The sequence below is a fragment of the Pecten maximus genome, unplaced genomic scaffold, assembly GCF_902652985.1.
Source record: "Pecten maximus unplaced genomic scaffold, xPecMax1.1, whole genome shotgun sequence".
NCBI classification, from domain to species: Eukaryota; Metazoa; Mollusca; class Bivalvia; order Pectinida; family Pectinidae; genus Pecten; species Pecten maximus.
Window position 1 is genome coordinate 6,114 of NW_022980029.1, and position 24,927 is coordinate 31,040.

Here is a 24,927-nt window from a genome sequence, read left to right on the forward strand (position 1 = left end):
CTTATCATTGTAGATGCAGTAGGTATATGACAGTCATACATAACCACCTTATTATACTGTCATACGACTATACTGCCAAAACTGGCACAGGACAAAATGTGGCAGTTTTTTCCTGAAACTTCCAAGACTTGAAAGAGCCAGGCGAGCCAGAAAGTGAATGTTATCAGTCATTCCAAGTGATTTCATATTTTTCTTTAAGGGAAAGGTGTTTTTGCCACAAGGAAATTCAGAAAAGGAGATTTTTTATTGGAATATCATGGAGAATTCATTCCGTACCAGGAAGGTAAAACAAGAGAAAATGCATATCCTCTGAAGTTTGGCAGTTTCATATTCTTCTTGAATTGGAAAAACAAGCGATACTGGTAAGCATATGGTTTTGTGTGTATACATAAAACAAATTAGTCCCAAGTCTCAAGCACAACATAATTGAGAATTTTCTAGTTTTGAAGTGTACCGGAATGATTTTCATATTTTGATCGAAAATACAAAAAGTGGAGATAGTGTGAACACTATAGTGACTCACTTCAGCCCCATTCGATTACCTAAGAAATATGAAAAGTGCTGTGATATCGGTATACATTATTTGTGGCCAGATTAAACAATGTTTTTATCTTAAATTTGGTGTAATAATGTATAGATGTTGGAACACTCATGCATGTAACTTGTGTTTTTCATGTATTTCAAACAATGGGTACACATGTACAATTTGTGGAAAATGAGTCGACTTACAAAATGTTCCTTATATATACTATTTTAGTACTAGTGTAGCTCATATCCTAAAACTGAATTGTTATAGTCTCTCAGATTCTAATGTGATAGTATAAATATATAATTTTAATATAAATTTCTTTATGTATTTGATGTTATACAAAAGAAGTACAACTTTCATTTTATCAAAGAGCTGTGCATGAAGCATGAAAAGTAAGACTTTTCAACACCGTTGAAATCTTATACTTGAATGGGAAATGTGCTCATACTTGTCATTAGTTTCACATCATTGCGTGTAGATGTAATCACCGACTTATATTAGATATACTTAGAATTTATTTGTAAATTTGATTGTGTTTTTTTAATTCAGTGTTGATGCTACTTTTTCAAAACGGATCTGCAGATATGTTAATGATGGAATTGGAGAATGTCAGAACTGCATCATAAAGCAAGAGCTATATGGTGACCGGCCGCACCTGTGTCTGTATGCCAAAAAAGATATAGCTGTTGGGGATGAACTGCGCTATGATTATGGTGTTTCTGATCTTCCATGGAGAAAAAAGGTGAAAACACAATACATTTGTATATATATAGTCAAACCTGCTCTAACGACCGCCTGTTTTTAAAGACCGATTTTAAGATTCCCTGTGAGATTTTACTATATAACGACCCTCTGTATAGCGACCACCTGTCTGATGTGACTAACGACTTGTGACTTTGGAACGATGGTCACTTGTTTGTTTTCTATAGTGACCAATTTCTGTCGTACATCTTCTGCTCTCGGCAGTCATCCCTCATAAAATCCCTGGAAAATTCAGACACATCCACCCTGGCCTGATTATATAAACAAAAGACCCCTACACTGTTAGTTAATTTTATGATTACAACTAGGATACATCACTTTAAGAACAAACACTGGTAATATCCGTCAACAAGATTTACTCACATGAAAGCCAATAATGCCTTTCTTAATTGTAGGTGTCGGAACTAGTGTTTGTACTGCCGCCATCTTTAATTAGTCAGTATATATATATACTAATAAAGAGTCGTAAACTGCAACAAATATCCAGTCAAATATCAAGTCCTAGACCATTTTGATTTAAGCTTTGTCTTGGACTCCTGAAAATCATATTTTTTTTCTTGGGTTTTTAATGGAAAAGTCTTTTGAATAAAGATTTAACCCTTTCAAATTTATATTAAAAAAAGATTTATATAAAAAGTGTATGCATTTATTTTACTTCTGAAAATGTTAAAACTAACTGACCTACTAAACAAATGCCCTGTTTAATAAGTTATTTATGGCAGTCTCATGTAAACTGGTTGGTATGATAATTTTGACCTGTCTATAAAGGCAACCTGTCTTTAGTGACCATTTTTCTGACTCCTCTTGGACGGTCTTTATAGACAGATTTGGTCATATATACATGTATATGCATAAAATTGTATTATTGTCCTGCTTACTCATACCATAAAGTTTAAGTTTGCAGAAAAGAAATATAATTAAAGATGGTGCAAACCCTGGAGATCACCACCAGGAGGTGGGGCCAATTAGGGAAAATTTGGAAATTATACTTAAAAATTCATTTGACCATATATTAATTTGTTGGTTCTCAGGCCAATTATTAAAGAAATACAATGTAAATGAGGGAGGGTGGTATTTTTTTTACCATGTTATTGGATACAAAACAGATGTTAGCTTATGCCATGGCTCGGAGTCCGTTGTCCATCTGTTGTCTGCCAACATTTGGTTCAAATCACTTCTTGTCAAAAAGTTCTTGTTGGATTTTGACCAAATTTGGTCAGAAACATCCTTGTGGGAAGGGAACAGATTTTGCATAAATGTTGACTCTGATCCCCAAAGGGGCCAAAGGAGCGGGGCCCAATAGAGAAAATAGAGGTAATTTTTATACTCCCGTCGAAAGACGGGACGTATTATGTTATCATGTTGGCGGGCGGGCGGGCGGGTAGGTGGGGACATATGGTGTCCAGACCATAACTCAAATATACATCTTGATGAGCCAGAGTGTCACATACCAAAATCATGCCCCTTACCCCCATATTTGTGGAGTTATTCCCCTTTGATGTTTTTACTTGTCCGGACCATAACTCCAATACTACTCAACCCAGGCTCTCCATGCTTGACACAAACTTACATCTTGATGAGCCGGAGTGTCGCATACCAAAATTATGCCCCTTACCCCCGTATTTGCGGAGTTATTCCCCTTTGATGATTATACCCCCGCAACGAAGTTAGGGGGGGGGGGGGGGGTATACTGGAATCAGGTTGTCTGTCCGGTCGTCCGCCTGTAGACACAATTTGTCCCGACAACTCCTCCTGAACCGCTGGGCCGATTCTAATGAAACTTCACAAACATATTAATGATCATGTGTAGATGTGCATGCCACTTTCTTTTTCTCAAAATTATGGTTGCTATGGCAACTGGTCACTATAAACAGGTTTTCTTATAAGAACCATAACTTTAAGTTTGTCCAGTCACTATAAACAGGTTTTTGATAAGAGCCATAACGTTTGTCCGGACAACTCCTCCTAAACCGAAGGGCCGATTTCAATGAAACTTCACACAAATATAGAGGACCATGTGTAGAAGTGCATGCCAATTTCTTTTTCTCAAAATTATGGTTGCTTTGGCAACTGGTCACTATATTACTGGGTTATCTTAGTTGGCCTCTAATTATCAGTTCCAATTCACCATTGACTCGTGCAGATTGCGGGGGTATTGGTCAGCCATCCTGGCGACAGTTCTAGTTTTACTTGTCCAGACCATAACTCCAATACTATGTGACCCAGGCTCTCCATACTTAACACACATATATATCTTGATGAGACGGAGTGTCGCATACCAAAATCATGCCCCTTACCCCCTTATTTGTGGAGTTATTCCCCTTTGATTATTTTACTTTGGGCACACATGGTGTTGAGCTCTCCATACTTAACACAAATATACATCTAGATGAGCCGGAATGTCACATACCAAAATTATGCCCCTTACCCCCTTATTTGTGGAGTTATTGCCCTTTGATGATTTTACTTATCTGGACCATAACCTTAATGCTACCCGACCCAGGCTCTGTATATTCTGTATATAAAAATGTGAGCTAATTTTTGTGTTGTTGTATCGAAACCTAAGGTTTCTCATATTTGCAACATATAATACATCTCATCATTTAAAGTTGCCCTTCGGTTTCAACTACACAGGTATGAATGGTTGATTGGGTGGAGATGATTTGTATAAACAGTGAGTTTGACCCTTGTCATGTTAGAGGCTCCCAGGAGCCCAATGGGGGTAATTGATATAAACCTTTGAAATTTTGCTTCAGATGATGCGAAAAACATCTGTATGTGTTATAAAATATCTAGGTGATGAGTGATAGTAGGCCTCAATCTTTTAAAATATTTTCTTCAAATGCAACACAAGATATTGCTATAGGTTTGAAACATACATCTACAAAGAATTGATTTAATTTTCTTTCAGGAGGAATCAAAGTTTAGAGGAAATCTGCGTAAGTATATTTCAGTGTACTCTATAATTAGGAATAAAGAGTTATAAATTAGCCATTGCCCTGGCCTAACTTTTGTTGATTACAAAGTGTTGCCCTATTTCTCATGAAATACAAAAGGGATCTATCATGTTTGCAACATTTTGATGTTCTGGGCTACCGAATGAGTTCAAATGGGTGACCTTGACATTTGTTGAAGGTCATAAGGGTCAAATATGCTAAATATTTAAATGATTTCTCAATAAGCAGGAGGCCCAAGGAGATGATATTGGGCCTGTAGCATGCTGGGGGGCAAAGGGCTATTAAGTTTGATCAAGTGAATGATCTTGACCTACATTCAAGGTCAAAGGAGTCAAATAGGCTAACATATTTTTAATGACTTCTTCTCAATAACCAAGAGGCCCAGGGAGATGATATTGGGTCTGTAGCTTACTCGGTTGAAGGGTTACAAAGAGATTAAACTTGAAATAAATGACCTTGACCTACATTCAAGGTCAAAGGGGTCAAAAAAGCTAAAAATATTTAGCAACTTCTTAACCAAGAGGCCCAAGGAGTTTATATGGGGTCTGTATTATGCTGGGAAAAGGGCTGCCAAGTTCGTTGAAATCATTGACTTTGAGATTATATCAAGGTCAGAGGGTAAAAAAAGTAATTTTTCTGAATTAAACCAAGAGGCCCATTCAAGATTAAAGGGGTCAAATCAGCTAAAATCAAATATCTGTAAGCAACTTCTCAAAAACCAATAGGCTTAAATCTTCAAAGAATGATTTCTTAATCAAGTTTCATTAATTTTTACTGAAGTTATGACCCTTGACATATTATGACCATTGCTGCCAATATGTGAATCTAGGTGTAAGTATAGATAGCTTAGAGACCTGATCTTAGGCAAGTAGTATTTTGAAATGAAGGACTTGAAAATTCATTGACATGAATAGACCTGGCCTACTTTAATATTTGAATAAAGTGATAACAGCATACAGCTGTAGAAATGACCTAGATCAAATTCAAAGTTGCTTAGAATCAAGTGATATATCCTGGCCCATTGGGACTCTTGGTATGGTCAAGCAAATAATATATGTCGCCATCTTAGGAACTCACTTGATATTCAATTGTTTTCCATTACATGATACCATAATCATTTGGTACAGCATGAAAGTTAGTGAGCTTTTATCGTGGTGCAGGGTCTGACACCTGTCTGTCCATCCATCTGCTGTAAACTTCTTCCTTTAATCAACTTCTCAATAAACATGAGGCACAGAGACCTGATGGTCCTGTAGCATGCAGGGTTGAAAGCCTACCAAGTTTGTTCAAAAGAATGACCTTGGCCTACATTCAATTTCACAAGGATCAAATAAGCTTAAATCCTTAAACAATGACTTCTTGATAGCTTAGAGACCTGATCTTAGGCAAGTAGTATTTTGAAATGAAGGACTTGAAAATTCATTGACGGAAACGTAAGATTGGCCAAAACTGAGATATTGTAAGCTGAAATAAGCTGTATAATGGTTTTGAGGAATTGATTATACAATAGTACTATTTCCCAAAACAATAGGTGTTCTTCGAATTGGTTAGCATGGTAATGAAGTGAAAACTATATGAATCATAATCTTGTCCAGACTACTTCTCCACACATATATAACAAATTTAAATGACAGTATATATGACAGTACACAGAAATATGATGGACCATGTTTAGCCGTGTATGCAGGTGTTTTTGGAGGAAATTGTAATTGCCATGCATAAATGTTACAAGCCAGGTGCACAGGTTTTGTATAATGGCCAAAGCTCATCAGTCCTTAAATCATTTTTTTTCAAAATTTCAAAAAGATATTGTCTGATTATATAGTCTAGTAATTGGCATACATAGAGTTTCAGGGCCAGGTTAACATAGATTACAATGGTACTATTTTCAGATGCTCTTTATATTTTTAGCCCACCATCATAAGATGATGGGCGTAGGTTGTCCTTGGTCCGTAGTTACACATATTGCATTTTGGGACCAATCGGAAAACAAAATGGCCAAAAGCTGCAGGCAGCCATCTTGGATTTTGACAATTAAAGTTTATCATTATTTTACTAGGTTACTGAAGGGATCTTTCTCAAATTTCATATGTTGGTTCCCCTCGGTCCCTCATATTGTATTTTGTGACCAATTTAAAAGCAACATGGCTGACAGACAGCCGTTATTGCTAAATTTCAAATTTAATATATAGGTTCCCCTTGTTTGAAAAGTACTGGAGGGATTGTTCCTTAATTTACACAGATTAGTAAGAGGAAGGGAAAAATAGAGAAAAGATCTGTCCGAGATGGAACCTATAAAGATCATTCAATGGTGGGCGCCAAGATCCCTCTGGGGTCTTGTTAGGTCATCTGACCCGAAGGGCCTGTAGCATGCATGGATACATGCAGCCCTACCAATTATGTTCAGATGGATGACATTGACCTACTTTCAAGGTCACAGGTCAAAAAGGCTAAAATCTACAAACTACTTCTTCTCTTTAACCAAGAGGCCCAGGGACTTGATATAAGGATAACCTTGACCTCCTTTTAAGATTATTCTCAGCCAAAAACTCCATGCCAATCAGCGATTTAGGCCCATAGCACCCCTTTCTATACACAATAACCAATATATATATGTAGTTTAGTCAGATGACAGTTAAGGCCCATGGGCCTCTGTTTTTTATTCCTTATAGCTGCTTATAATTTATATGTCAGTTGGACCTTATGATTTGACATCAATAATAGTTATAAAAGTAAGCCTATAAGCAAAGAATCCATAGATCTGACATCCTCCCTTTAAGAAATTCAACGATTGTGTGTATCCAGATGATGTTTTTTTTTTTAAACTTAGCTTCTATTCTAAGTTACTGTTAAGCATTTGTGAATGATTAATGAAATCTTAACTTTATTTCAAGGTGAATGCACCAAAATATCGCAAAGGAAATCAAAGATTGCAGAAAGTGATGGAGAAAGTTGTCAAAAAGAAGATAAACATATGACTACATCCAAATGTCACGGTGTTCAGAAACGATCTGATAACTTCCTATCACTGACACCTGGTGATTTAAAGTCTAGGGGCACATCTTCCAGAAGATGTAAAGATGTCTGTAGATCTAAGCCTGGACCGGACTTCAAAAAGGAAGTTGTAAGCCATGTCAAAACGTGCAAAATCATACAAGCAGATGAAGTAGAGGATTGTTTGCCAAAAGTAAGGAAATGCAAAGCCAGAGCGATGAGAGAACGTTTAAACTGTAGGGAAATGAAACCTAAGAATATCTGGAAGAAACGAAAGAAGGCTAATCAGATGAAGAAGGTTTCTGTCAGAGCTGTTGATGGAGACGGCCATACTTATGAAATTTTGAAGGATACCAATTATCCTGAACAAAGCATTACACCAAACATTGAGTTTCAAAAATGTGATAAAGAATATCACATTCAGCCAAAAGACCAAGATAAAAATTTGAAGAATACCATTAAACATGGACATAACACTGATGTTAAAAAAGGCGAAAAGAGAAACGACAATATTCAAAGTGAACCATATCAGAGGTCCCATGACAATAACATGCATGAACAAAGCTCTGAACTTCAAATTGGTGATGGAAATTCAAATCATCAGAGTTCCCTAAAAGGAAATACTGTCAAAAACGGAACAGGTAAATATTTAGATTTGGAAGATAGGTTGTTATTATATTTTTAATCCCCTTCTTAGTAGGTTCATTCCTTGAGGTATTTTGATTAAACTTCACACAACGATAAAGAAACCATAATATCTCGGCAGGTTTGAGTTTCAAGGTTTTTGGGTTAAGGTCAAGTTCACCTGCATTACTATTTTCAAAAATCCCTATTCAATGGTTTAGTGGCTTCTTCATTCCTTGGGGAATTTTAATCAAACTTCACACACTTACAAGAGACCATGATTTCTCAGATAAGTCTGAATTTCAGGGTGTATGAGTCAAGGTCAAAATCACTTACTATTTCAGAAAATCTTTGTCAGCACTTTAGCCCCTTCTTTTCTTAATGGAATTTCATCAAACTTCTCAAAATAACAAAACTTTCTAGATGCTTCATACCTTGAGGGATCTTAATCTTCACTCACTTACAAAGTACTATAATATCTTGGACAAAAGATCACCATTACTGGAATTTCTAGAAGACCTTTTATTGATTATTAATGTTCTAGTGGCTTTATTCCTTGAGAGAGTTTGATCAGACTTCACACAGTCATAAAGATTGTACAAGTTTGAGTTTTGTTGTTGGGTCAAGGTCATAAGGTCAACATTATTATTTTCATAAAATCCTTCTCAGCCCACTATATAAAAGCATCTTCATTCCTTGGAAGGATTTTGATTAAACTTCACAAAATTTATGCAAAGGGTGATAATATCTCAACAATTTAATATATAAAGCATAATATCTCAGACAAATATGAGTTTTGGGTTGTTGGGTCAAGGTCACCATAACAATTTTTTGAAATTATTTTTCAGTGCTCCAGAGACTTCATTCCTTAAGGAATTTGAATCAAACTTCAGACTTTTGTAAAGGACTCTAATAGTTAGCGGATGCGGGTTAAATAGGCATGTATTGCTTTAGCAATACTCAGTATGCTTGTTGAAATAGATAATTATTTTGTTGTTTTTTATTTTTACTTTTTTTTTTTTTTTTTTATTGTATTTCATTATAATAACATTTGTCATTGCATAGGGTTATAAAAATTGTTGTCATTTGACCAAGCCATAAAAATGTATGTAAAACAAGTGAAAAATTCAATAAAGATTCACCTTACTTAAGACTGGCCCTGTAAATCCTTTGTGTAATTGAAATCATGAAAATCTCTTTGTTATAGGCACTCCCAGTGTACGTTCCTGTTATGTGAATATTGAAAGATTGTCATTGGTAAGTAATTAATATATAATGGAAACTTTGACAGTTCAGTTACCAGTATATTTTGATTAAGGACATAATTATGATTTTGATATAGCTCACTTGGTACAAAGGATAAGTAAGCATTTGCTATGAAATTTGTCTGTTGTTGGTCAGTTTTAGCTCAACTGATCTCAAGGGGAAATAGAGGGAATTCCTTCAGAACATTCTCATTCTTAACCATCGAATGTATTTTTATCAAATTTTGTCAGGAGGATTATTGTTCAAATGAAATCAAATACATGTATAAATGGAGAATGCTTCTCCCCTGGACTTGAGGGGACTGGCCTGAAAAGGGGAAATGTAGGTAAATCCTTAAAATGCTATTTCATGTATGAAATGAATGAATTCCTGAATGACTGAATCAATTTTAATAAAATAATTGGTGTGGAACATTAGTTATTATGCAAAGGAGATACCATGTTGTATAAGTGGAGGGTGCGGCTCCCCTGGGGGTTTTGTTTTGTTTTACTTAACGTCCTATTAACAGCTAGGGTCATTTAAGGTCGTGCCAGGTTTTGAAGTTGAAGGAAAGCCGGAGTACCGAGAGAAAAAACCCCAGCCTTCTATGGTCAGTACCAGGCAACTACCTCACATGGCTTGCGAGTTTGATGGCTAGTGATAAAGTGTAGGGACACCTTAACCACTTTGCCACCGTGGTCCATTCTCCGGGGATGGAGAGATGGGGGTCAATAGGGGAAATATAGGTTAATCATTTCATCAAATTTGGATTGGAGCATTATTTAGGAGATGCAATGTTTTATAAATGACAGACGTGACGTCAATGGGGCTGGAGGGGAGAGGCAAATATAATATACAGATATATATATTTGTAAATCCTTTAAAATTGCTACTTTTCCTGAACAACAGAATGGATTTCGATAAAATTGAATCTATATATTGCTTGCTGTGTGAAGAAGGCCCGGTATAATTGAAGGGTGCGGCACTACTAGAATTGTAGGGGTGGAGTCCATGCAGTAATGAAAACATAGCAAATTCTTTAAAATAATTCTTCTTCATGATTGACAGGATTTGGTCCAAATTTGGTTTAAACCACATAGGGAAATGTTTGTAATATATCTTTAATGTGGGAGTTTTTTTCATGATCACTGAACTATTTGAGGTAATACATGCTCAAAATTACATCATGATTCATTCACTATTCTGTACATAGAACATAAATTTGAAGGGGAAATTTAAGAAAAGACAACATCAGCTACATGTAAATCATCCCTGTTGGGTACGTTCCATCTATGTTGGGTGCCATCCATGTTGGATGCCGTGGACTTATAAAGTTAAAATGCACAGAAAGTGTATCATGTACTTAAATAATTGATTACTGTATTTACAGAGTCTGATTGAAAAGCTTGGATATGAAGCAATTCCATTAACTCAAAGTTGTGATCTGCCGGTCCGTCATGCAGAAGACCTTGGAATAAAAATTATTCCAGAAAATGCAATGAATCGCCTTATCAAAGAATCAGAAACAAATATGAAAAAACATCTACCTGAACATGTGGCTTCAGAGGTTTCATCTCCTACTGTCTACCAGTCGGATGTGGAAAACTTGGTCGAATCAAATGAGCTGCAACCTCAGCAGGGTAAGGATATGGCAGAACAAGTGAACAATTAGGAAATTGTGCCAGAAGTGTAGCCTCAAGGCCTCAAGAGCGGGGCCAAAGGGATCAATTTGACTATATTGCTATAAATGACATATTGCATTTTTTAAACTATTAAGATCAAGAGATGAACACAATCCTGATGTAAAAATAAGCTGAGGGGTCTTTATAGGTTTCTTTAAACACAATCATGTTGAGTCTTGACTTCCTTTCTAGGTTATATCTTTGAAGTAGTTGATATCTTAACCCCATAATAATACAAATATAATGTAGCATTGTTAGAAATTAACAAATATAACATGAACACTATTTTCATGTTTGCCCATGTAAGCCCTTTGGGCCTGTTGTTATTTTTCTAGTCAGTCCAAAATCCAAGCTGGATGCCATGGCCAAAAGTGCCACTACATATACTTGCTACTGAACATGTATGATACAATAATACAAGGGTCTTAACGTCGGATGACCATTAAGGCCCATAGGCCTGTTGTCTAAAATTAGATATCTGGTTGAATAAGATTTTGATTATCACCTCTATCTGACAGATACTGAAAGCTTTGAAGAACCAATGGAACAACAGCATCATGAGAATCAAGCAGGACCTAGCAGGCAAAATACCAATGTCAAGAACAGTGGAAGCAGATTTGGTAAGATATATTATAGAAAAGTGTTTGTATATTAATTTTGTGTACAAAATAGAGGAGATCTAGAGTCCATTAACATAGGGGAACTTTGCTGTAATTTTGTTTTCTTTATATGATGGTTCAGTTTTCAAATGACCATTAAGGCCTATAGGCCTGTTGTCTAAAATTAGATATCTGGTTGAATAAGATTTTGATTATCACTTCTATCTGACAGATACTGAAAGCTTTGAAGAACCAATGGAACAACAGCATCATGAGAATCAAGCAGGACCTAGCAGGCAAAATACCAATGTCAAGAACAGTGGAAGCAGATTTGGTAAGATATATTATGTAAAAGTGTTTGTTTATTGATTTTGTGTACAAAATAGAGGAGATCTAGAGTCCATTAACATGGGGAACTTTGCTGTAATTTTGCTTTCTTCATATGATGGTTCAGTTTTCAAATGACCATTAAGGCCTATAGGCCTGTTGTCTAAAATTAGATATCTGGTTGAATAAGATTTTGATTATCACCTCTATCTGACAGATACTGAAAGCTTTGAAGAACCAATGGAACAACAGCATCATGAGAATCAAGCAGGACCTAGCAGGCAAAATACCAATGTCAAGAACAGTGGAAGCAGATTTGGTAAGATATATACTGAAACGAAAAAGAAACGCAACTTCAAATTGTAGGTTTAATAAAATAATACTTGTGAGCATTATGTTTAAATTTCATATGTAATAGTTAATATTGAATATTGATGTAACATCCTTTAAATGTTTAGAGATTTTTAAGAACAGGTCACTTTGCTAGAAGGTCATGATTGGTAGTACCCTACGTGAATCCAAGTTGAAATGGCAGCAGTTTTGAAACCGTGCCCTAATATCGTGTGTGTCCTCCTCGAACAGTTATCACATCTCTAATTCTTTGTTGCATTGAGTTCATCAGGGCATTGACTTTCCGTATTGGAATGTTATTCCATTCTTGGACGAGTGCATTTGCTAACTGAGGGAGGGTATTTGGGGGGTTACGGCGATTTCGAATTCTTCTGTCTAATTCATCCCACAAATGCTCGATTGGGGACAGGTCGGGGCTATATGGAGGCCAATCTATAGGAACAATGTTCTGTGTCGCAAGAAAGTCTCTACAGACTCTTGCAACGTGTGGTCTCGCGTTATCTTGCTGAAAGGTTAGATGATGCTGCCTAACAAACGGCACAACATGGGGCCTAAGGATCTCATCCCGATAGCGTACGGCCGTTAAATTCCCATTGACTATCACCAAAGGCGTCTTCAAACCATGGGAGATTCCCGCCCAAACCATAACTGATCCACCCCCAAATCGGTCGTGTTCCAAAACACAGGCGTCAGCAAAACGTTCGCCTCGACGCCGGTACACACGTTGACGGCCATCTGCTCGAAATAACGTGAATCGAGATTCATCGGTGAAGAGCATAGACCTCCAACGTCTCATAGGAAAACGTCTGGGCATATGTGCCGTTGCCCATTGCATACGACGTGCTCGACGTTGCGGTGTTAGTGGTAAACCAACGTACTGTCGCCTTGCACGCAAATTAGCCTCACGCAGTCTGTTGATCACTGTTTGGGGATGAATTCGACGGTTATGATTACCAATCGTATTCCTTGCCGTTTCAGCGGCCGTTAATCTCCTGTTACGCAGGTGTGCCAACCTAAGAACCCGGTCTTGACGTCGCGACGTTACGCGTGGACGTCCTGATCTCGGCTGGTCATCGACTCTTCCTGTTGCGTTAAGACGTGAAACTAATCGACTAATAGTCGATTTGTGAACTCTGAATTGTCGAGCGACGTGAAGTTGCGTGTTCCCTGCCAGAAGCATCGCTATAGCACGTCCTCTATCAACCTTTGATAACCGTGGCATAATTGTAAAAGGAATTATTGTTTGCAAAAGTATTGGCGATGATGTGGCTCAATGTTAGTGATGAATTGATACTGGTTTGAATGAAAAAAGAACGCATATGTTTGTACAGGCACGGTTTTTGATGTTTTTACCGCGCCGGAAGTGCATAGGTCTCTAGTCACACTTGGGGTGATTTTGAAGATTGGTATGGGTGTTAGGCAGGGTGCATGTTTATTTCCGCGATTTTTATACAGATATGTATATTTAATACAAAATTAATCACAATTTTCCATGTTGCGTTTCTTTTTCGTTTCAGTATATTATGTAAAAGTGTTTGTTTATTAATTTTGTGTACAAAATAGAGGAGATCTATAGAGTCCATTAGCATAGGGGAACTTTGCTGTAATTTTGCTTTCTTTATATGATGGTTCAGTTTTCAAATGACCATTAAGGGTCATGGCCCTCTTGTTGCAATCACTTTTTGTCCAGCTTTATATGTTGTTAACATTTACCTATGCTTTCTTTGCCATATTGACCCGTCATTTGCATCTATATGCATTAAATAATGGAGGCATTTGGGAACTTATGTAACAGTTTCTATTTTTAGCTCACCAGTTACAAGTAACCAAGAGCTAATTCTGTCACCCCGGCGTCCATGTCATGCCCTTCTAATTTCTAATATCTAATTTGGTTGATACATTCATTAGAATGTGATTGTTGCTGCCAGTGAGCTTTCATAATCATTGATTGTACTTGTATTATAAGTCCTTGTCAAGTAAAGGCAATATGATTTTAACTAAACTAACCAGCAATAATCCTTATACATTGTAGATGTGTGTAATCCATGACAGGTAGATTTTACCTCCCCATTTCGGAAAACTTAATAGACCCTGACCATTTGTTATATATGTCTACAATTAAATTAATTCATTAAACTCGGACTTGGATATTATGCAATTTTAATTGATAACTCAGGCCTGCGGCCTTCGTTATTAATTTAATTGCAAAATATCCTCGTCCTCGTTGTATATCCTGCAACAATACACGAATCATCGTTGATTATTTCTATTCTACCATGTACTGTTTATTTCTGAGATCTACCTCTTTCTAATAGAAAAACGGCAAAGAAACCCCTGGAAAACCTAGTAATTTATTTCTTGAGTGTTACCTTATCTTGTGGAGAAGTTAAATATGCACACATTTCCACAATATTTAGTTCAGTTTTTGATTTTGATGAAATTTGGTCAGGAGCATTATTGCACCCATGGGCAAAGTTGGTATTATGTTGTATAAACAAAGTGACCTAGTTTTATTAGTTTTTGAGTCAATATACAACATACACCAAAACTAACAGTGCTACTATACTTGCTACTGAGTATGTATAATATAATTGTACAAGGGTCTATAAAGTCAGACCACCGTGAAGACCCATGGGCCACTTGTTTTCCATTGGGGTCAGAATAGACGTGTTAACCAAACCTTAAGATATTAATGATAAAGCCCTTAAAAAGGTACATTGATACATTCTTATATATATGCACCATCTCAAATATACAATGCACCAACTAAAATGTGCAACCCCCTCCCCCTTCTCGTTCACCCTTTAAAGTAACAAAACCCATTACCATTTATCTTCTGTTTGAAAAATAACATAAACAAAGCAATAACAGTATGCCGATCCATATTCCAAGACTCTAAATCCTGACAACCAGATAGGTAAGTATATACTGTAAATCACTTATATTTCGCGAGTACTTAATTTCGCGAACTCGCCTCATTTGACGTATTGGCGAATACTTAATTTCGTGAATTCTGACCTCAAAATGACTCTAAATTCGGGAATGACGTTAACAGGTTGGCGATATTTCCATGTTGGTAGCCATTTTGTGTGTAAGAGTCATGTGACGGTACTAGAAAAGTCATGTGATATCCATGTACAAGTATCACGCCCGTTCATATATAGTTTTTCTGCATTATTACAATATAAGTGTTCAGCGGGGTTTTTGTGTGTGAAATTTTAGTGTTTTGTGATATAAAATTACACTCTGAAATATGTATATAATCTATCATTATAATATTACTTAAAGGGTTTTGGACACATAGGGTATTTTTCCATTTTCTGTTAGCCCGACCCCATAAATGTTGTCTGACACAGGTTTTACCTCGCCTTACAAAGCTGTTTATCTATTTTAGGCCAGTAGGGGGATATTGCTGCTGGCTGAAAAATTTTAATGAGCTAGGTGGTCACGTGGTCCAACGCGTCACCTCGCCTTACAAAGCTGTTTATCTATTTTAGGCCAGTAGGGGGATATTGCTGCTGGCTGAAAAATTTTAATGAGCTAGGTGGTCACGTGGTCCAACGCGTCATCTGGTTCACCTCACCAGTATCACTAGGCTAGAATCTGCCTTGTTATATGCATTTATAAGGGAAACTTCAAAGAGCCCAATATTATTTTGTAAACAATGAAAGCAATGACAGTGAATGTCCTGATTTTATCATCTTACATGTTTAGATTTTCTTTCCACACCTCATGTCTGTAATTGTATAATCGAAATAGTAGACCAGCGGACAATATCACAACCTTGGTAATTTACTAATATCACATGTCATCTTTTTTTTTTTTTTATTTTAAAAACTAAACAACGGCATATACACTATACTGGTTTACTCAGAGATGTAAATATCACATATGTGATATATACATCTCTGGTCTACTATACAGTGAGGTGACAGAATGATCTCACTTGTGCAGTCTTTTTACGGTGATTAATTTTCCTATCCTTGTTAACCATTTTATTTTTGGCATAATTTGATAAGATTTTGTACACTTTTAAGAACATGTTTTACCCTTTCCTGACGTAATATTAACATAAAAATATCCATTTCTTAATTTTGCAAGATAAAGATTTGATAAAAATGCAGTAGTTTGAAATACAGTTGTCCCATCCTGATGTAATTTAATTAGATAGTACGTAATCACAAAACTGATTTTTTTATCTGAGACGATACATTTACATGGGTTTTATGAAGGTTATGAAGGAAATGAATTTGATGTGGTGAAAATGTTACGCAGACATTCGTATTGATTTGATTAAAACATATCATTTTAAATACTATAGTATGTTTAAACGTATTCAGTTACTCAAAGAAGAAAATATAAAAGAACTTAACAATTAAGGAAAATATTTATCACTAGCAAATAAACTAAAGGAAAGATTTTTTATAAGATTTTATTAGAATATATTCATTTTTAATGATTATTTCTCTGTTTCCCTGTAACAAATCTGACAAATTAGCTTATTGAATTATAAATCATGTAAGAGTGGATGCCTTTGTCCATTAATGTTATATACTATTTTATCCAATAAGTTGTAAAACTTATGGAATAAAGTTGAATTCAATACAGTTGTTTAATGAATAACGGGATCATCACTGGAGTAACCCAATATATTAATGTAAAGTATTCCCACATCACAAAACCTTTGGTAGATAGTGTGTAAATAGTGATTTAATGCGACACACATTTGGGTGTTTACGTATGTTCACTGCTGTGACGTAGGAGGCTGACCAACCTCGTTATCAGAATGAAATTTTGCATATAGGTCAGTTGTCCAGATGGGCCCATGCTGTGCCCTGTATCTCAGCTAGTATATACAAAACCCCAGGAGTGTGAGGGTAATTTGACTGGCTTTTCAGAAAACCAACCTATAGACAACTTTAACCTTTTTGTGTCTAAAACTCTTTAATGGCAATGTCTGCTCACCAACTAAAGATTATGATAGATTCAAAATGGACGCCACTTATTCTTGTTATTCCTATATAAGTATTCGCGAGGGATATGAATTAGCGTTTGACTCTCCTTGCGAATTAATGCGAAAATAAACCCTGTGCGAAATAAAAGTGATTTACAGTACACACCATAAACATCCTACCAAATAGTCATTCCTTCCAGATATGATTAATACACCCCTACCTAAATGTAAGTGTTTAAATTGTATTTTGTTCATATTCAGGTAAAAAAGGACAAACAAAAAGGCCTAAACCCCATAGACCTTGCCTTTTTTGTGGAATGAAACAGTCCAAATTAACGAGGCATCTTAAGACCAAACATTTCCATGAAGACAGAATCACATCAATCTTGAATTTACCAAAACACTTGCAAAATCAAGCTTTTGATCAAATGAAGAAAGAGGGTATTTTGAAGGCTAACAAAGACATTATGAAGAAATCAGATTTAAGTAAGGAAGAACTGAAAAAAAAACTTATAAGAGAAAGAAGACAAGGAGAAGATGGATGTGACATTTCACTTTGTTCACTATGTAATGGTTTTTTTGCATCAAATACCATTCATAAACACAAACATAACTGTATGGAAGCTGAATCAACTACTAAGGACCCTGTGTCTATTCCGTTGAGTCTGATAGCAGATACAGGCAGCATTCAATATAGAGATGAGGTGTTGTCAAAATTCCGTAGAGATGAAGTTGGAAATTTATGCAGAACTGACAATTTTATAAAACTGTTGGGGTTCCAGAATTATGTGAAAATAAGATCAAGACAAGAGAAAAAAGTAGAATTAAGAGATAGTGTTATGTCAGATATGAGAAGATTTGCACATCTGTTTTTGGAGTTCAAGTCACTGGCTGAAAAAGGTAAACAAAACATTACAACAAGTGTTGATATGCTGTCAAGAGATCATTTTCATTTTCTTCAAGAGGCTATAACAAATGTAACAACAAAGGAGAATGGTTCAACAAAATTTGGTCTGAAGACGGGAATAGGGTTTCTGTTGAAGAGGGCAGCAAAGGTGTTGAAGGGGGAATACTTGATAAAGAAAGAAGATGAAAAAGCAAGAGAAGTTGATAACTTCGTAACAGTTCTTCAACACTTTTGGACTGCAGTATTTAGTGATGCGCAATATGCAAATGTTAAAGCTCGACAGACTGATCTTCGAAAACCAAAGCATTTACCAAATGAAGACGATATCTTAAAATTAAGGAATTTCATAATGGATGAGCAGAAAAGATTGCTGGGGCCATATTTGCTTGTTACAAAGGAAGAATTCAAAAGCCTTCGAGATATTCTTGTTTGTCGTCTCACATTATTTAATGCCCGTAGAGGAGGAGAACCCAGTCGTCTATTGTTAAAAGAATGGGAAGATGCTGATAAAGGTGTTTGGATTGCAGACAAAGCAGTGCAAGCGATTAATGATCCTGTTGAAAAGCAGTTGTTAGGAAAGTACAAAATCGCATATCAATCAGGCAAGAACATGAAACATATGGTTCCACTCCTTATACCAAATGACTGCATTCAAGGACTTAATGTACTTGTAGATGAGGCAACCAGGACTGCTGTTGGAGTTCACCCAAACAACATTTTTGTTTTCCCTAATATGATGTCATCTGAAAAGCACATAAAAGGATGGCATGCTGTAGACAATGTATGTAAAAGGGCCAACATTCAATCACATATAAATGCAACATCAGTACGCCACAGAGCAGCAACTTTGTATGCTGCATTAGATGTTCCTGATAGTGAAAGAGATTTGTTCTACAAACACATGGGTCACTCTGAAGAGATCAACAGGCATGTATACCAATGTCCATTGGCTATTCAAGAAGTCACCAAAGTGGGGAAATTCTTTGAGAATCTGGATCGACCACCATGTAAGTAAATGCAGATTATTATTCTTATATGTCCTGCAATGAAATTACTTTAGTTAGTTCTCAGGTTAATTTTGTTAAAAAACATAGAAGAGAAGCAATTTTTGTTCATTTAACATTGCAAAAATTAGACCTGGAGAAATGTTTTTAATGTTTTCAATTCAATGAAATTCGTTGTTTCAAGCAAAAGTTTAGCATTCTGTTATATGTCAGGAGGGGAAATTGAGGTAAATCCTTTAAATCCACTATATAAGTCCTGAATGGATTTTGATAAAATGTGGTTTGGAGCATGATTGGGCAAAGGAGATCAAAAATTGTATAAATGGAAGGTGTGGCTCCCTGGGGCAGGAAGGTTGGGGACCAATAGGGGAAACTGAGGTAAACTCTTGAAATCCCTACTAGTCCTGAAAGCTGGAATGGAATTTAATGAAATTTGGCATTATTGGGCAAGGATCGAGATCTGACGTTTAAATAGAGGCTGTGGCTTCCCTGGGGACTGAAGGGGGCTGGGCCCAAGAGGGGAAATTGAGGTACTGTAATCCTTCTTAGTCCTTATTGCCTTAATGGATTTTGTTGAAATTTGGTCTGGAGCATTATTAGCAAAGAAAATGTAATGTTGTGTATATAATTCTTGTTTTTGCTAGAAATGTTGGTCACTTATATTAAAAATACCAGCTACTCACCATGCAATCCAATCAGTTTTATTCAACCTTGCATTGGTCAAGTAGATAATTTTTTAAAGACTTTTATCTTACACATCAGGTGTTTCTAGAACCGTTACTATGGAAACAATGGAGGATTATGATTGGTCAGAATTGACAACACTGCTATTTTCGCAAACAATGAATGTCATTTGGTTGCCATGGTTGCAAATAAGATGAGGGGGCAGGAGTATTATAGTTAGACATTTGCTTACAGTTCTAGTTGTATTATATTATATAATGTTGCAATTTTAAAGTATTCAATGTTTAAATAATGAACATTTGCTACTACATGGCAATTTGTTTCTGGAACAGAACTAATTTTGATGACAGGGCCTCAATTTGTTGTTGTTTTGATTCACTTGGTATTGTTACAGGTTCAGCAAAAGAAAAGAGTAGCTCAAGAGAAACAATGACTTCAAAGGGAAACAAATTAGCAAGGAAAATCACAAACATGGTAATTAACACATATTACCCACTTATCTAGCATTACAATCTTTGAACAGTAAGAGAATACTGTAATCTCCCTGTGACCATCCATCTAATCATTTTGTATCTGAAATCTCCTCATTGAATTCAAAAGGAAATCAATTCTGTATAAACAGAGGATCTACCCTGCAAGTTTTGTATATATGGGGATTGCCATCATTCATGGTAAAAGTCTCACCTTGAAAAACTCATTTTAAACTTCTTCTCAAGTTCCACCAGTGAGATTAAGCTGAAACTTGCCTGAAATGATCCTGAGATGGTCCTGACCAAGTGTTGTTATTTTTCGAGTCGGTCCGAAATCCAAGATGGCCGCCATAGTCGCCATTTTGAAAACAGATTTTAAACTTCTTCTCTCATTCCACCTGTACTGTTGAGCTGAAACTTGCCTGAAATGATCCTGATATGATCCCGACCAAGTGTTGTTATTTTTCGGGTCAGTCAGAAATCCAAGATGCCCGCCGTGGCCGCCACCTTGAAAAACTCATTTTAAACTTCTTCTCAAGTTCCACCAGTGCTATTGAGCTGAAACTTGCCTGAAATGATCCTGATATGATCCTGACCAAGTGTTATTATTTTTCGAGTGGGTTCGAAATCCAAGATGGCCGCCATAGCCGCCATTTTGAAAAACACATTTTAAACTTCTTCTCACATACCACCTGTGCTATTGAGCTGAAAATTGCCTGAAATGATTCTGATATGATCCCAACCAAGTGTTGTTATTTTTCGGGTTGGCCAGAAATCCAAGATGGCCGCAATCTTGAAAAACACATTTTAAATTTCTTCTCCAGTTCCACTGGTGCCATTGAGCTGGAAATTGGTGAGGATGTTAAGGAAGGAGGGCCAACAAAGTGTTGTTATTTTTCGGCCTAGTAAAATCATTGACTTGGCAGCCATGGTGGCCATTTTGTAACATGATTGTGCAATCCTGGTTTTCCTGAACAATGCCTATTTCAAACTTCTTCTCAAATTCCACCAGTGGGATTCAGCTCTATCTTATCAGAAATGATCCTGAGATGGTTCTGGCCAAGTGTTGTTATTTATTGGGTCAGTCAGAAATCTAAGATGGCCACCATGGCCAACAGTGCCACTAAACCTGCTACAAAGAATGCAAGCTACAATACTATAAATTTTCTTTAATTTAGAGTCGGATGACCGTTAAGGCCCCTGGGCCTCTTGTAACTAATCAGCAAAGGAAATGGGCATCAGATGGGCAATCATGAATATTGAATTAAAGTTTGTTATAGCTATTGAAAAGTATTCAAACTTGTTTGATTCAATTTTATATCTGTATCAAACTTTTTTCTTTGTCCCAAATTATCTCACTATATATACCGCTACTAACGAGCCTACATTTTGTATGTATGATTCAAAATTTTACAAATTAAAGTTTTCAAACTTTTTTCATGGCCCGTTAGCTATGATATTTGTGGGTAATTGACATCTCATGATTCAAACAAAAATCTACCTGTACTAACCACTGGACAGGGGTTTGTTGTGACCCCTGCAGCAAGATTTCACCTCTCCAACAAACGTTCTGACTGACAATAGGGATTACGATATCGAGTTTTGTCTAGTCCCAATCATAGGGTTAATTAATAATCAGGCCTAATTGAAAGATAAATGGTGTATTTAGAAGCCACATCATTTAATCACTCTGGTATAACATAGCGGTAGTCGTCTTTGATAATAGCCGCCACCATTGAAATTAGCGGTCGGTAAGAAATTTTTTTGTGGAACAGTAAAACAAGTTGATCAATTTTAAACGCACACAATTAGCGATGTCTTCATTCTGATACATAACATAAATGTCTGGTTAAATCAATTATTTTTCATTCAATCATGCATTTTCCAACTGATCAGCATTCCGCATTCTATTCTATGTAACAGCCTCAACAGCCCTCAGAAAAAGCCCTGTACAGTGCCCATTCAATTTTGAGTCTGATCCAGAAGTCTGACCGTTGAAGTTAGCATTGCTTTTTCTTTAAAAAGTCTTCTCTTTAATAATATCTCAGATTAGATCTTAGATTTCATATGCATGTTCTCCTTGTTATCAGATCATGAAATTAGAGAAAAGTTCAATTGCGGGTACCAAGACTTTCTTAGATCTCTGTTCCATGTATTCAATATATTATGAGCAATAGATCTAGAGTAATATAAGACATGCAGATCGCAAGATGAGAAGTTCTTTAGAATGTTCTGTTATTGCAGACACTAGGCAAATTATTAAAACAGATTAAAAAACATTTCATATAATTGAATTGTTGTTTTTCACAGTAACATCATATATATTTGATTTCTTTCAGGACTCCGATACTGCTGAAGAAGATGAGGATAGTGAGAACACTTCATACAGTACTACACAGAAACTTCATTCAGCATCTTCAGTAAGTTTACAAGTGTTATCACTATTTCTTGAGAAGAAAATACATTCCTCAAAATTCACATGTAAGTTTCCTTTGGTTCCTGGTTGTGCCATTGAATTAGATTTTGAGTCTGATCCGTGATTGTACAATCATGGTTTTCCTGAACAACACCTATTTCAAACTTCTTCTCAAGTTCCATGGCACATGGTGGGATTGAGCTTAAACTCGCCTGGAATGATCCCGAAATGCAGTCCTTACCAAGTGTTGATATTTTTCGGGTCGGTCCGAAATCCAAGATGGCCGCCATCTTCAAAAACACATTTTAAACTTCTCCAGTTCCTCTGGTGCCATTGAGCTGGAAATTGGTGAGGATGTTAAGGAAGTGAAGCCAACAAAGTGTTGTTATTTTTCAGACTGGTAGCCACGACAGCCATTTTGTAACATGAATGCACAATCATGGTTTTCCTGAACAACACCTATTTCAAACTTCTTCTCAAGTTCCACCTGTGGCATTCAGCTGAATCTTGGCTACAATGATTCTAAGATGGTCCTGACCAAGTGTTTTTATTTTTCTGGTTGGTCTGAAGTCCAAGATGGACGCTATGGCCAACAGCGCCACTGTACTAGTACAATGGTCTTTAGATTCAGATGACTTAAGGTCCATGGGCCTCTTGTTTTAAGTATTTAATGAGTTGGATACTTTTGTTTTCCTCAAACTATAAGAAAATCAGATATTGATTTTGTAGATAATGATGATATTTATAGCATGTCATGTAGCCACTCTTAAAGTGATGTGAATATTTCCATTGAAGATAGTTCATAACACTGTATGGCATTCAATGGCTGTATTAATTTGTTCACGGTACAGTCACGATTTCCGGAGCATATGTCAAAAACCGTTTAAAGTTGAGTGGATCTGTGCCCTCAATGCTCCAATATGTCGATTAAACTTTAATTTATCACCTCTTCCGTTTCATCCTTCGTATTGAAATTTACCTAATAATAAAGATCATATTAAATAATCTCAGTGATATATCATGCCCAGGACAAGAGTTTGAACCCTTGGCAAGAAATGTAAATGACTATGTCCATGTTTTCAGGTCAGATGTGAAGAAACTAGCAGTAACAGTGAGATTGATTACAGCGATAAGGATGTGGACTATATATATGATAACGATTCTGGGGAAGATGACAACACCAGTGAAGAGGGCAGCATTGATGATGAAATAACCTTTAAAATTAATGATGAAAGGAAAGCAGCCAATCTAAATAAAGGTAAAGTCTACAAGTATAGTATATATCTTCTTCTTCTTCTTCTGAAGGGGCCGCGGTGGCCGAGTGGTTAAGGTGTCCTGACACTTTAACACTAGCCCTCCACCTCTGGGTTGCGAGTTCGAAACCTACGTGGGGCAGTTGCCAGGTACTGACCGTAGGCCAGTGGTTTTTCTCCGGGCACTCCGGCTTTCCTCCACCTCCGAAACCTGGCATGTCCTTAAATGACCCTGACTGTTAATAGGACGTTAAACAAAAACAAACCAAATCTTCTTCTTCTGCCGTCTGTTGTCAACTTTTTCTTTAAAACAAGTTCTTCCTTTAATAAGTTCTTCAATAACCTTGAGGCACAGAGACTTGATACTGGTTCTGTGGCATGCTAGGGTGAAGGGCTTCCAAGTCTGTTCAAGTTATAGTCAAGGTCACGGGCCAAATAGGCTAAAATATTTAAACACAATTCTTTTCAATAACCATGAGGCCAAGGGACTTGATATTTAAGGCCTGTATCATGCTTGGATGAAGGGCAAATTTACTAAACTCATTAAATGACTTCTTCGCAGCAATGACCAACAGGCTCAGGTACTTGATATTGTGTCTGTAGCATTCTAGGATTATAAAGCACTTAGCTACATTCAAGGTCACAGGTCAAACAGGCTTAACTCTTTAAACAATGAATTGTCAAAAGTGTTTAAAAGACGTGTCTAGAGTCCTGGTATTAGATGCTGGAATGAAGGACTAGAAAATTCACATGAATACCTTTATTAGTATTATATAGCTTTCATTAAAGTATCTGCATACATGACCTACTGATCAACTTCAATGTTGCTGTAGATTCATTTGAGCATTACAGGCCTATTAGTTTTTGGATTTTGCATAAGTGGTTGCTGTCCATCTCATAACCCGCACAAAAAATTAACGTAAATTTGAGGCCGCAATTTTGTTACCTATGTAAACAACCCAGCATTAACCACTGATTCTTTGAATTAGACAATCTTTCCAAATGAAAATGCTTCTGGTACGTAAAAAAAAATAATCAAAAAAATATTTACAATGCTTATTATTTGTTAAAAACATACCTTCCGTGTCAATTATTACGTATAACTATGCTGAACCAGCGAGTAGTATCAACGTCTTTCAAAATGTTTTCTGACAATTTGAGTCGTCACA

The 24,927-nt window shown here is 36.4% G+C and overlaps 1 protein-coding gene across 1 annotated transcript; it reads left to right on the top strand.

Moving 5' to 3' along the window:
• Window positions 1-199: 199 nt before the first annotated feature.
• LOC117319381 lies at window positions 200-23,763 on the top strand (the record flags this gene model as incomplete). Its single annotated transcript, XM_033874201.1, is given in 13 exon segments — window positions 200-362; window positions 1,079-1,271; window positions 4,203-4,230; window positions 7,143-7,883; window positions 9,074-9,123; window positions 10,502-10,751; window positions 11,312-11,413; window positions 11,625-11,726; window positions 11,937-12,038; window positions 17,286-18,938; window positions 20,014-20,093; window positions 22,429-22,509; window positions 23,589-23,763. Coding segments are annotated over 13 exon segments (3,720 nt in total), but the record flags the coding sequence as incomplete, so codon positions are not given.
• Between the last annotated feature and the right edge of the window lie 1,164 nt (window positions 23,764-24,927).